This window comes from Anopheles marshallii, chromosome X (genome assembly GCF_943734725.1).
Source record: "Anopheles marshallii chromosome X, idAnoMarsDA_429_01, whole genome shotgun sequence".
Classification (NCBI taxonomy): Eukaryota; Metazoa; Arthropoda; class Insecta; order Diptera; family Culicidae; genus Anopheles; species Anopheles marshallii.
Window position 1 is genome coordinate 4,451,633 of NC_071325.1, and position 14,495 is coordinate 4,466,127.

The 14,495-nt window shown below is 45.5% G+C and overlaps 3 protein-coding genes across 3 annotated transcripts; 2 read left to right on the forward strand and 1 right to left on the reverse strand.

Moving 5' to 3' along the window:
• Positions 1-3,696: 3,696 nt before the first annotated feature.
• Positions 3,697-9,229, reverse strand: LOC128718826 (mucin-4). Its single transcript, XM_053812445.1, has 7 exons — positions 8,529-9,229; positions 8,337-8,460; positions 5,696-8,260; positions 5,541-5,631; positions 5,119-5,337; positions 4,148-4,595; positions 3,697-3,970 (listed from the first exon to the last, which is right to left on the reverse strand). The coding sequence occupies exons 1-7, from the start codon at positions 9,227-9,229 to the stop codon at positions 3,697-3,699; spliced, it is 4,422 nt and encodes a 1,473-aa protein (XP_053668420.1).
• Positions 9,230-11,507: 2,278 nt separating this feature from the next.
• Positions 11,508-12,210, forward strand: LOC128719099 (protein dj-1beta-like). The gene is made up of 2 exons (XM_053812723.1): positions 11,508-11,603; positions 11,671-12,210. Exons 1-2 carry the CDS (start codon positions 11,508-11,510, stop codon positions 12,208-12,210), a joined length of 636 nt encoding a protein of 211 aa, XP_053668698.1.
• An 874-nt stretch (positions 12,211-13,084) lies between these two features.
• Positions 13,085-14,023, forward strand: LOC128717454 (rhythmically expressed gene 2 protein-like). Its single transcript, XM_053811447.1, has 2 exons — positions 13,085-13,094; positions 13,164-14,023. The coding sequence occupies exons 1-2, from the start codon at positions 13,085-13,087 to the stop codon at positions 14,021-14,023; spliced, it is 870 nt and encodes a 289-aa protein (XP_053667422.1).
• The last annotated feature ends 472 nt before the right edge of the window (positions 14,024-14,495 follow it).

Genomic DNA, 14,495 nt, shown 5'->3' on the forward strand with positions numbered 1-14,495 from the left:
CGTCACTTGGTACCACGAGCGATCTCGTCACACCGAAGACGTCGTCGTCAACGTCGACCCCGCACACGTCACACACCCCACAGCACAAGGATGTTGATTGTAGTGTAGTGATTGACTTGTTACAGATTTGATTGCTGCCTGGGAACACACCGAGAGCCGAAATCCGTGTACTTCTCCTGCTCTCTGTAATCCTGCTGGGAAACTTCTCCGACTGAGATAGAGAGGGAGAAATGTGGAAAAACGGAACAACTTTTCGTACCCGAAGCGAGTGAAATTTTCACCCGTACCCCCGTGGAGTTCCGAGGTGGACGTGATGTCTGACGATGGTACGGCGCCGACGTTCGCTCGATGGCCCGAGAATGTCACTTGAATGTCAATTCAATCAGGTACCACTATCGATGGTGCAATCACCAACAAACGGGCGGAGACTACAAGAGGGGGTGGTTGAGGGTGTCCAGCGAGTTACGGGGTTAGTTCCTCACGCACGAGGAAGGAATTGGAAATTTGTTGCAGCATGAGATCCAGACACTATCGCATGCTGGAAGATGTTTCACCTTCGGTTTGTTATTGTTCGTGTTTATGTGTGTGTGAGTTTTTTATTTTCTTCCAATGACAGCTCACGTCATTTGAACGAGAGGGATAGTTTTTTCATTGGGGATTGTTGTGTTCTCTCGGTCGGTACAAGGCAGGATCAAAATTTAAATTAAAATAGCAGTTTTGCAACTAGTAACCGTAGATCGTAGGCCCGTAGGTTGAGATCTTAATACTTATATTAAGACTTATATGAGACTATTTTTTTAAAATTTATATAGTTTCGTCATTTACATACGCTTCTGAAACATGTACATGGCTCCTTAGATCCTCCTCCTTAGATGGAGGTGTGATAAACTCACTATCGTCCGGATCAAGATGGCACTGACACCGGTTAATCCATCCCATAAAAACCGTTCAGGTCTTCCCCATGGACTGAGGAGGTGCGGTATGCCCAAATTAAAATAGAATAATGGCGTTGATGCGTTCGACAGAATGGTAAGGATGTTAAATGGGGTGCTGACTGGGTTTAGCAGACCCCCGCAACAGACCAAGACCATGCCCGGATAAGTAGTTGAACGCCAATAAGGTTTAAAGAAACGCAAACTGATGTAAATTTACTGTAGTTTCTTACTTTTAAAAATTATATTCGGATGTATTCTACAATATCTTTGCTACAAAGACACCAATCAACGTTTTGTTGTTCTGTTTCACAATTTTGCTTTATGCAACCAAACAATAATGTTACACGGTTTAACTAAAACAATCTCTACACACAAGTCCACAAAAAGGCGAAGACCTTTTAACGTCTGCTCTGCTTTATTATTCCTTGAGTACATCACTTATATCATTAATTAGACCGTGTATTCTGTGTTTGATCGTACTGTTTCATTTGATGAGGAGATTGGGGATGGTCGGATCGTGGTGGTTCCTGTTTGCGGTTAACGAATCGTTTACAAACACTATTGCCTGGTATCCGTTTTTTCTGTATAATAGCCTTTTTAGTGGTCACGCTCCTACCTGCTGCAACTATTCTGGGATGGGTGTACCTTTATTGTCTGTTTTTAATCTGCACCATGCTTCATGCTACCTGCTGTTTGATTCGAAACGAAACTAGCCTTTGTTTTGTGTTTTTTCTGTTTCGTCATGAAAAAAAAAACACGCATGTGTTTTGCTTTTTCCCTACACTTTACCCCACTTTTCCGTCTTAAAACTCATTTTAATCACAACAACAACAACAAGAATAATTGTCGGCAATAAACTAGACGCACTAACAGTAACAAATCAGAAACAGAAATGCTAACAAAACAAAACATTTAAACAATATATATTTTTTCGAAAACAAACACACAAAAGGACATGCACAGTACACTTGTCGCATTCGGTCAATACAACCTTAACCATAATGCTCACAACTGTTTTTGCATACTGCGTTGTGTTGAGTTGGGGTAATTTTTTGTTTGTTTGTTTTGTTTTAGTCAGTTAAGATTGGGAAGTCGCTTTAAAATGCGCGTGTGTTCCGAGAACGGCAAAAATTAGTAAACGTTTTCTGTGTGGGTTTTCTTCTAATAATAGTTATAATAATATTAATTTATAAAAACAAACATTATACCCTCACCACGCAAACGCTGTTCAGTTATACATTAATTAATTGGTTGTTTTTGATTAACACGCTTACACGTTACGCCCGTAATCCCTATGGGATACATGCTCATCCTTATAATGTTACGTTGAAATATTAAAAAAAAAAAAAACAATTTTAAAACAAAACATAACAGAACCGCGACGTGACAATCTCATTTAGTTCATATTATCGTCTGGCGAAAGAACAAACACAAAACCAGATCGAAACAGAGTTTAGTACGGTAAAAGACTTTTCGATTTGATACAATGGTTGAATATTTGCTTTTCGCTTTCTCTTTTTTTTGTTCTGGCAGCTGAAAGATGAATGTGTGGTTTTGATCAAACAAAAGTAATGCTAATTAAAAAAAAAACTTATCCCTAGCTACGGAAACCACTTTATGATGGGGTTTTCGTTTCGGGTTTCGAGATTTTGTTAAATTAAGTAATTAAACGTCCAAAACTAAGCCGGGTTGTTTTGCTTAAAATACAACATTTGCAACAATTGTCTGCTTACTGACTTACTTCGTACGTGTCCTTATTACTATTTATTTGCCTATATCTATCTGTTGCCCCTCCACTTCGCTTTCGCGGTTTCATGTTGATTTTTTTCTTTTTGTTTGTTTGTTTTACCCCACATTGGTAACGAACATCGATGCAATTTGCTTGCTCCTATATAAGGTTTGCGATAGTTTGAACGATATTTACTACTCCACATTTTTGCCCGCATTGGCATCATCACGCCTGTTCATAAAAAAGGTTGCATTAGTTTAGTTGCTTTGATGCACACGCAACACATCCGTATCATAACGTTTACAGTTTCGTTCACACGTTTTCTATACCCACCTGGATAGATAAATTGTATTATTTAGTACAGGCGTTTTGAAATTTTGCTAGAAAAACAACAACAACGAAAAGATGGGGCACATTGACGTACTTTGATACACTTTTGATATTATGCCCTATGCAAAAATTGTTATTCATTAAGGTGAACAAAAAAAAACAACAGAGAACAAAGACAAACATTTTAAAACTGAAAGCTAACCACAACCGACGCAACTGTTTTGCTTTCTAGGAAAGAATCTGTTTTGCAAACAAATCAATCGTTTGCGAATAAAAACTGAATAATAACAATATTGACACATTCAACGTCGTGTTAAAATCGGGCGACGCTGAGCGGTGCTAAGGAATTATTTTAATATGATAACAAACGACGCAACAAACATTGGTGGCGATTGTTACGTCACAGGCTGTGTGCGGTTGTGTGTGTTTGATTTGAGACAAACACATATACGCAAAGAATAATGACGAGAATGCCTACTATTCACATCTAACAATTACTTATCAACAATCTAGGCTTTTCTTTTGTTGTTGCGAAATTCAATCCCCGCTGGGTTTTGTTTTGCTTTCGAGCGATACGCAATCTAGCAAATAAAAAAAAAATTATCATAAGAAAGTCATGTTACGTTACAGAGTTGTCTGCGTTTCCTCCGCGCTACGTTTGAGAATCCCCCACTAATTTCACGGAGCTTTGCTTCGATGGTTTTACGATTTGGCTTTAAATTTGTTACCGCGCAAATACCGCATACTAGCGCCTTTTCTATTGCACATGTTGCTGTTGACGCTGCCGGTAGTGTTATTGCCGGTGATACCGGTACGATGCCGCTTACAGGTCGGTTGGCGTCGTTGGTGCCGACGGCGCCGCTGTTTGTCGAGACCGGAGCCGGTTCGGTTAAACCCGGACGACGTTGCCGCATGGTCCAGCTCCTGCATCGCTTGCTGTATAGCTTGTTCGAGCTGTGCGTTTAATTTACGGCTCCTAAAATGATAGCAAAAGGGAAAATCGATTAAGGAATGGCTAGTACAAGACAGTAAAAAACTATAAAAAATAAACATTTCGGCCAAATGTTTCCCTTTGCGGCCTGCCACAAAAAAAACCCAATCTACATCGTTACGGTGTGTATACGCGAATTGGGGGATTGGGTTTCAGTCTCACTTTCTCGCATCCTTTTGTGCTCGGTGATGTATCTCCAGACCCTCGGAAAGGCTCTGCAGCGTGCCAATCTCGACCCGTTCCGCACTGGCACGTCCCGTACCGAACCACCGTACCCATACGTGGCCCTGCTGTGGCACATTTGCGTCCGGTGTAGATTCAGCGCTCGGTGGTGGTGAAACCGTAGCATCGGCGAGTGTTGATGCTTTTAACGCTTCCTGGCAACCAACAGCCGTCGTCGTTGGCGTCGGGAGCACCTTACCGGGCCAGGCCGGAAATCCACGTACCGCACCCCAAACCAGATCGCCTACGCGAAACTGACACGTGGCCGCCCGTTGCTGTTCCTTCGGTTCGTCCGGCAACAGATCGTCCGCATCGTTCTGACCCCGCAGCAAACGTCGCTTGGTGCGGCTTTTGATGCAAGATTTTTGACTCAACGCAGCGTTACCGTCTGCCGGAAGGTTGACCATGGATTGAATGGGTGGGGCAGGGGGTAAGGAGCAGGGGCACAAACGTAAGTGAGAAAAATAAAAGTAAATCAAAAAAGGAATTACGATCGGTTTAGTGGACACAAAGAAGACAAACGAAGCGAATGTTCCACCACCGTATGAGTTGTTGTGGGGCGGTTGTGATGGTAGTAAGGGAAGGGGGGAATAAACGATCCCAGGTTGACTGGGTAACACTAAAACCGAACCCATGTTAGTTGTGTGGACACCTTTTGTTTGGAAGAGGGCAACACACCGGCACGAACAAGTACAAGAAGCAGCAGCGCGAGTGTTAGTGGCAAAATTGTTCCGCACCTGATAGATGAGTACGTACGCATACATTTTAAACGAGATACATTAAGGACGAAACAAAGGATTAGCGAGTTTTATGGACAGGTCCATAGATTATCACCAGTAAGCGTTTTGTTTTCACAGTGTTAATAGGCCGACCATAGAGAACAACAATTAACAGAAGCACACAACACCTACCATAGCTTTGCTCCGGGCGTACATCCGTCAGTAGGCACGTAGATCCTTCGGTCGTGGTCGGTGGTATAGCGATACTTAACTTGCCACGGTCCAGCTTACTCACAACAGCCTGTACCGATGGTCCACGGCGTACGAACCCGATGCTACCCGCACGACCTCCGGATGCCGGTGAAACGATCCTTCCGGTGCGATTCGATGATTCGGCCAAAGGACCAACACCTGCAAAAACAAATAAATACAATTAAAATCTACTTCTATTTTTTTTTGTAGGTATTTATAGTAATTATATAAGTATATATCAGAAATGAAGAGCTTAATAAGAGGATTAGTCTAAGTGTTGCAGAGTCAAAATAACGCGAGTCTTTAAATACTTGATTATCATAATTTGAATAAATCAATATCTATCAATCAATCAATCTTACCCTGCTGCTTTTTCTGCTGTTCTGCAAGTAGCGGACCCTTCAGCGTGAACGCCATCCCAGGCACCTCGGTTTCGGAGATGGAAACACAATGCTAGTGGGAAGTAAATATTAAAAGTGTTAGAAATCCACTGCTTCCGCTGTGTTTGGTTACTTACATTCCCTTTAAGCTCGGTACGTCCCGTCACACCATCTCCACCAACTGGTTTTGTTTCATTCCCATTTTCCGCGCTACATTCCGGTTGATTATTGTGGGGTGTTGTGATGTCGGGATGCACAAGAACAGTGTTGGTAAGATTGGTTGTACCATCGACTAGCTTTGACGGTGTTTGCGGTGCCGGATCTGTACGGTTCGTAGGGGTGGGTGGCACAAGCGAAAGTTGTTGCGGTTGCTGCATCGTAAGGTTAGCGACTGGTAGCGAAGGGGTGGCGGTAACGATACCGAGACCACCGCCGTTACCGAAGAGCGCAGTACCGGTACTGGTGTTCACTAGCGGACAACGTTGGGTAACGGTGGGCGCGCGTGCCGTACCGGTGGTTCCATTAGCACCGATCAGGTACGACTGTTGGCCCACGGTCGAGATGAATCCGGCGGTGGACTGTGGTTTCGGTTGGCGAAGGACGAGTCCGGTTTGGCCGGCTAGTAGCGGTGCATTACCACCGCACGGTGCCATGTTCTGTATTTGCAGCAACGTAGCCGTTGCGGTGTTTGCATCCGATGCCATGACCATGCTGCCAGCCGGCAGAAGGATGGTTTGCGTTTGACCAAGCAAACCGTACGGTTGCTGATGGTGTTGTTGCTGGTGAGGTTGATGCTGTTGCACGAGTGGAGTTGCCTTCGATACCGGTACCACGGTAATGCCCGATAGGCTCGAGGCGAGCTGAATGTTCTGCAGGCCACCGTACGGTGAGGCAATCTGTACGAATGGTCCCGGTTGCAGCTGTTGCTGGAACGTGGTCGGTTGTGGTTGGCCCAGTGTCGCTACCGATGATGCCGGTAGCACCAGTCCACTCGCTAAGCTGCTCGTTGTGCCATTGAGGGGTTTTATCTGCCGTTTTACCTTCCGCGCACCGGTTACATCCAGGCTGACCGTGTCCGTCCCCTGTACGGTTGTGCATGGGCTGTAGTGGTAGGTGTTGGATGCGGTCGAGAAGCCACCTGGTGTTGTGAAGCTGGTATTGTCGGCAAACCGAATGCTTGTGGTGGGATTGAGTACGACCGTCGAACCGGCAGCTAGACCGAGTGTGCCGTTCGGCAGCGTTAGAGAAGTTTTGTTTGCTGTTGGACTAACCTGATGAAGGCAGGGATTTGTGCCAGTCTGGTTAGACGCATCGGGAGCAAGCAAACCACCGTGAAACGTGGGCGCTGACAACCCATTGCTTAGGTGAATAATATTCGTACCGTTCAGAAGCATCGTACCGGTAGTGGTGGTTGGCATTGTTGTTGTGGACAATGCACTTACTGGAACCGGCACTGTTGCCGTTCCGTTCGGTGCACGCGCTAGACTGTAATTGACGACGGTCGGTTGCTGATGGATGGCCGGTTTCGACACGGACGGCACCATACCGGGCGTGGCCGGTTGGATCTGGTGACGTACCGGAGCGAACCCACCAATGCGCACCCGTCCTGGCAACTCCGTACCGGTACCGATGGCCGAATGCTGCAAACCATCGATGACGACTATTTGTGCACCACCCGCATTGATAACGTGCGACGAGCGCGTCGGTACGAACATCGTCCCGGTTGTGGTCGGTGCTGTGATTGGGTTCGTTCGCGCTATCGTTGTGGTCGTCGTCGTGGTGGTGGCCGTTATCGGACACGGTAGCGATTCACCGGCGGGCGAATGGATCATCTTTGGCACCTTTGGTGATGAACATTGATCCGTACCGTGCGGTGCGCGGATCGCATTGTTCGCTTTCACATAGTAAGCCATTCTTCCCCGTTCACTGGTCGCTAGGCGAGCTATCGGGAGTGGAGATTTGGACGCGTTAGGCGTACCGGACGATTTAATACTGCTGGCACTGGCCGGTGATGATGATTTTGTGGATACGCACGGCGGTTTTGTTTCGTACTTTACCACCCCTGTAAGGGAGGTAATTTTTGCCTGCGGTTCTGTCGTCGGATGTGACCCAACTGCATTCGGTATGTTGCGATTTACCGTCCGCTGGCGGCTTATGATCGCACTCCCATCTTCCTTCGGTGGTGATGGTTTTGTGATCGGGCTTGTCGAGCCCAGTTTAGGGCTAAGCCCACCGACCAACGGCAAAGGCGACCGGCGATCGGGTGAATGCAGGAACGAAATTGAACTGTGCAGGATGGCGGTCTGCTGGTTCAGGTAGCCGGTTGGATCATCCTTGAAGGTTGGTTTCTTCTGTTCTGGACTATCCCGAGCACTCTGGTTCACGTTCGCATCGGACGGGGATCGTGCGAATGGTGCGCCTATCACATCGCTTGGCTTGCTGAGCCGCGCAATAGGCGTTGAGTTTAAAGCAATTTCTGATACGGGTGTCGTTTGGGGCGAAGAAACCGTCATAGGAACATTTTTCCGCCATGGGGGCGTTTTAAGCAGAATAGCATTCTGTACCGCCGGTTCCTGGGCGGTGTTCTCGGATGGTGTCGTTTCCTCGTGCAGTCGTTTCAAACGCTCCGGTCCGGTTATGGCTCGCTGAAGGTGTGCACATAATACTTCTCGGTTGTTTGAAGCCATCGTCATGTTGGGAATCTGCAACATATGGTAAACAGGTAGGGATAGTTATCTATGAAAACCACATACCACACAACGGGAAAACCGAACAAACCTGTGCGTCAAATTGAAAGAATAGTTCCGGATTGAACGGACACGGCAAACCACATTTGCACGTACCGGAAGACAGCAAATATTCCTTTACCTGCTCGTAATTGTGAAGCACAATATTGGAAGGGCTGCAATAAGGGTGTAATTCAAGCTTAATAAACAACGTGACTCGATTTAACGTCGCAACATTGCTTACCTAATGTAAACGATTACTTTATTGCGTAGAATCCGTCGCCAACCGGGAGCATTATTGTACTGCACGGTAGAGGCATTCGGTGCGCTGACCATAGTTTTCTGTTCATGCTGCTGCTGGGAAGTTAAAAACGGTTGCTCACCATTTTTCGCTACCGGTTTGGGTGCGAGCTGTGGCATCCGTTTCCGTCCGATTGGGCCACCGCTGGTCGCGTTTACCAGTTTGTAAATGGTAGCGGGTGGCGTAGGAACTGTGGGCCGTACCGCCGATGCTAGATCATTCGGTGACTGTACTGGGATGGTGATCGCCTGTTTTCCCGCAAAGCTTACGATTGTGTTTGCCAGCCCGTTGGCACCGCCAGTGGTCGCGTGCAGTGACACGGAAGGAACCGTTGCGTACACGGTGCGGCGTAGATTATCCGCGCTGATGAGTACCGCCGCGCCGCCATTAACGTTGCCGGTGAGTACCGATGGGACCGCAGGGACATGGCGGCGTGGTTGGGCCGGGGCTAGCCGGCGTACTACGTGGGGCACTGGGGACCGGGCGACCTGTTTCCGTGCGTTCAGGAAGATCGTCGGATAGCGGTTTGGTACGGAGGGTGACGGGGGAGGTTGTGCTGGCTGGTGGGGCGGTTTTGGACGTTGCATCGACTGAAGCGTCGAGGTGGCCTGCTTGTTGCCATTTTCTGGCCGGGCTGCAGCCATCGGGGCCACTATTCTATCTGCCCCACCCTTCCACCGATTGGTGAGTCTGAAAAAAATAGACAGGATAAAAGGGTACGCTAATTAGCAATGGTTCGGCAGGTATCGGGATCATATTGCCTACAAACACGCAAGCATTTACTAATTTATTGTCACTGTAGTTCGTCAGTGCTTTACACATTTCACATTTATTAATTAATTCACATTTATTCGTTTCATAAAATGATGACCCCTTGCTGGCTATGGGTGGTTGCCGACATTTGATCGGTGTGCACGATTGATTTGACGAATTACGGTTGACTGTTGCAGGCATAAACCATTTGCAAATTGATGAAAGTTCCCATTTCTATGAGAATTGTATGCAAAACTGATCGTCGAATCGGGTAGCTTGAAACTCACTCGCGTCCTATTTGGGTCACTAACGATCTTATCCCTTCAAAGCGTGTCAAGTGAAAGGTCTCCCTAACCATTTCCTAACATATGTATCCCCCTCCACTTGTAAATTATACTCTAATACGCATTTGATCTCTTCACAACACAATAACGATGCCTTTAAGAAAAGCACACACCATGCCTTACTACACTCGCTGTTATTGAGGAAAAAGGGAGTAAAAGATAAGTGGATAAACCTATAACGCTAAAGAAGGGATGCGTTATTCGTGATAGCAAGAGCATCGTTTTAGAAAACATAACAAAGGCGTGAAACGATAGTAGGAAGTAAGCAACATTTTTTCCAATGCTCGTCGATGACATTCGCTCGAAACATGCTTGCATGTTTGAAACGTTTGGGAACCACCTGTATGTGTATGCGTGTTGGGGTTTGATTTGTGGCGAAGAATGTTGTTTCGAGGCCAACCCTTTTCTTGCGTTCACCCTTAGAGCCTCTCCAACATGACATAATCCATCCAACAAACGTAAACATACGTGCTTGACATACATTTGCTCTGGAATTGTTGGGACTGCAGAAGGGAAAATGATGCTTAAACATAAGAAAGTATGCACATATGCCTAGGAAGATTGGTGAAGGGGAAGGAGCGACAGAAGAAGGGCATACAGGCATACACTGACTTTCACACACTGCCAGCAACAAACGCACACGAACAAATGTCGCACATATGACGCGATAGTAGGTTACTATATTACATATCGTTGTTGTGGGTGGATTGTTCATTGATGTGACCAACCAACCACCTTTCTCCATATGTTAGGAGGTGTGATTTGTTTAAAATACCTCCAATCGGGTTATGCACACACTTCACTACTCTCCAACGAGCAAAACAAGGGTTATTTTCATACCCTACTACTGTTCACTGTTTCACTATCCTGTTCATGGTTCGGAAAACGACAACGGTCCATGTAAGGTGTGAAATGTCTTTCGTCCAGATGATTCGCTGCGCTGGTATGCGCGAAGGGTTTTGCTTTGTCCCGGGGACCGCCGCAACAAAGAACTACTCTGATGTATTGGGAGAATCTGCTTCCTGCAGTTTGATTGTTGTTGGCTAGGTCACACTACTAGCAGAGAAGATCTAGATGATCGCTTTTTTCATCCCATCGTCCCTATTTTCTACATGCCATCAGTTGGCTATTGCAAATTGGTTGCATATTGACACTACGTTGCATTCCTTCAAGTTGCAGCCATCTCGCGAAGAAAAATATTCTCCCAGCATGTGCTGCGTGCGGAATTTATTATGTTTCTCTCGGATCACAAGGGTTTCGGGGTGTCACTAGTGCTTAAAAAAGGATAAGAAACTACTGTTAAAACAAACTATTAGCAATTTTTGCGTACCGTTTGGGAGCCCCTTCTCGTGGCTGCTGCTGTTGCTGTTGTTTCCAATCGTCTAATCTCGATTTTCCGGTAAGACAAAGCCCGGTTGACAGGGAAAGGCCGGATCATTCGCACGAGTTGATTACGTTTATACGTCGTGGTTTAGTTGGATGGAAACGAAAAAAAAGTTTTGTCGGCAAAATTAATGGAAACATAAATTTTAAAATTTCATAACTTAAAATACAAGTGCGTATTTACTGGAAATTATTTGTATTTATTGAATATTTGTAGTTTAGTTCAAAATGTTATGCCTGACGACCGTTTGCCAAAATTTGCTGAATGTCAATTGTTTCCAAGCTCTGCCAGCTTCTTTCCGGTGACCTTCAACCGTCGAAAAGCGACAAACGCAGTAGTCCATCAGCTAAACAGAAGGTAAAATATTGTATTTTATGCTCTATTTGGCTTGAAATTAATCATGTTTCTTTGTTTAGATTGTGCCTTTAGGTGTTCTACGTCATGATGGCTGCAACAAAGCGCGCTCTTGCTCTTATTGCACGCGGTTCGGAGGAAATGGAGCTGGTTATTACTGTTGATGTGCTGCGGCGCTGTAATGTAATACATAATTATAGAATCACTGTTTCCCGAACTTGGGCATAATGTTTTTTCCTCACCACTTCAGGTCGACGTAACGGTTGCGTTGGTACAAGAATCTGACACTGGCATCGATAAGGAGGATCTGATTGCCTGTTGTTCCCGGGGTGTAAACATCAAAGCCGACACTACTCTCCAGGTGTTCCTGGAGCAGCATGCGGCCACCGATGACGCATTACCAGATGCGATCATTCTGCCCGGTGGGCTCGAAGGTGCAAAAGCTATGGCACAAGCGCCGGCCGTTGGTCAGCTGCTACAGCGACAGCAGAAAGCCGGCAAGCTTGTAGCTGCGATATGTGCCGCACCAACGGTACTAGCAGCCCACGGCAAGTTGTTTGCCGGACGGCGTGTGACGTCCTATCCCTCGTTCCGGGAGAAAATGACGGAGGCCGGCTACGTGTGGGAAGAACCAACGGCCGGATCCCCGCTAGGACGTGTCGTGCGGGATGATAATCTTATCACCAGCCTCGGACCGGCGACTACGTTCGATTTTGGGCTTGCGATCGGTGCTGCACTCGCCGGGCAAGAGGTGGCCGATAAGGTTGCGGCCGGTTTGCTGTACAAGTGATTGACTGAACCGTACTAAATCTCTCTAGCTGGCCAGTATGAGTAGTGCGATATCCAAAGCCATTGATTGTTCCTTGCATGTGTGTTTATGAAACAGGAAAACATATAATATAACTTTAAAACTAAAAGAATAATGCTTTTCCCAATAGTGTTGTGCATAATGAATAATTGAGAAGAATCGTGCATGTAAATCTTTAATGAGGAGGTAGACGACTTAAAATATGCATTAGTACTTGAAAATGCATTTTACCTTTGAATTGATGAAACAATTCAGGTACTGCTAGCATTCGATTTGCGTAGACCAATTGAACAGGAATTGTTTTATAAGCAACTATTCTAGATCATGATTCATGAAAGATTCATGAAACGTTGATGATTCATAAATAATTAACGTATCATGAATCTTTGAGCAGCCATCAATGTTCAGAATAGAGGTTCAGAGTTATTTATTTAGATCCATGTTGCTACATAGCAACTTCACACAATGTATTGTAGTTTGTTATTTTTATTTCTTGCACAATCTGCCGCTTATCAGTGGAAAGCATGGATGCAAATTTCATTCCATTGCTGCATTGTAAATAGAGATTGTGCAGTGTTTCGATTGCAGTCAGCTGCCCTGCTTGACAAATCAGCTGTTCTGCACGACAGCGGTACAACAACGCATTAGATTTGATACACAGAAATGTTATTGTGCCTTTTTTCGGTTGTCTTATAAATCTCTCTTATGTTAAGTGCAGGTGTATAAGCAAATTAACAGTCGCAAACAATGCTGTTTTGTCGTTGAGGAGATGCCGCATTATGTAATATGTAAATATAGTCCTTGCCATTATAGTGACAACAACTTTACGACAACAAGCATCCGTGTGCGGATGTAAATGAATCACGGTAGGTTGAAACTGCTATTATATCTTCTGCCGATAATTATTTCCGTGTTCGATCTCCGTTTCTCTGCAGTTCGGAACAATTTGTCCCGGTTTCGGCTGGTGACATTCGATGTTACCGATACGCTTTTGGAATATGCAGTGCAACCTGAGCGGCATTATGCCCATGTAATCAACAACGTGCTGGAACCGCGCATCGGTATTACCCTGCTGGAGGAGCAGATTGGCCGCTCGTTTGGTCTCTGCTTTCGGGCGATGAAGCACCAGTATCCGAACTTCGGATCCGGCCGTAAACAAACGGGTCAGCAGGAGTTAGAGGACGAAAGTTGGCGTTGGTGGTGGCGAACATTGGTAGAACGAGTGATAGTGGATGCGGCCGTTAATTCCAATTGCCAGAGCATTCCTTCTCCACTGTTAAGTATAATCGCGGAACAGCTGATAGACGATTACACTTTTGATGGAAAGCGCGTTTGCTGGCGTCAACGACCCGGTGTAGACGAGTTCCTTCGAAAGTTGCGTACTCCACAATCTGCCCAAACGTTGGGTATCGTGTCGAACTTTGACCCAAGGCTGAAGATCATTCTGCGCAATAATGGCATTGGACCGACTGGAGAGGTGGTCGATTTCGTGCTGACTAGCTACGAAGCCGGGGTGGAAAAGCCTGACCGGGCAATATTCGAAACAGCGCTACGAAAAGCAAACCTGCTACAGAATGGGACGGAAATAAGACCCCAAGAGGCACTGCATATCGGCAATTTGTGTCGGGAGGATTACAACGGAGCGCGCAGTGCCGGTTGGTGTGCACTGCTGGTGAATGTACCGCCGAACGAAAAGAATCGGAAGCTCTTAACAGCAATTCCTAGCGGGCATGTCTTTGCAGGTTTGCCCGAATTGCAGCAACGGCTTGAGAGTCCTACTCCGATGGTGTGGTAGAGAGATTTTCTGATAATGTATAAATTAGTGCAAATGGTGTACAAACTGTTCAGCTGAAAATCATCTTGAAGAACATCAACAGTGTTATTTTTCTACGATGGCATTGTATTTTCGCCATTACTTATTACGCCATTACGCCATAGCTTCTCATATTACCAACATAAGCAATTTGTTCGGAAAAAACGGCACAATTCCGAAACGTAAGCACCACAATCGAATTTAGAATATGTAAATCGAACAATTAATACATTGTTGTGTAAAAATGGCTTAACTAATACTGTAATTTGTTCATTTCTATGTGTTTAATTGGTCAAAGCAACTGCATAACATTACTCTTTTGTAATATGCATTAAAAAAACTGCAATTTTTCAAATTTCGTTGAAAAACATTTTGCTGCTGAAATGTACATTTTGACATATGTCATCTAAAGCATACGCTCAAGTCCGCGGCAGTGCCCACTGTGCAATGTAAG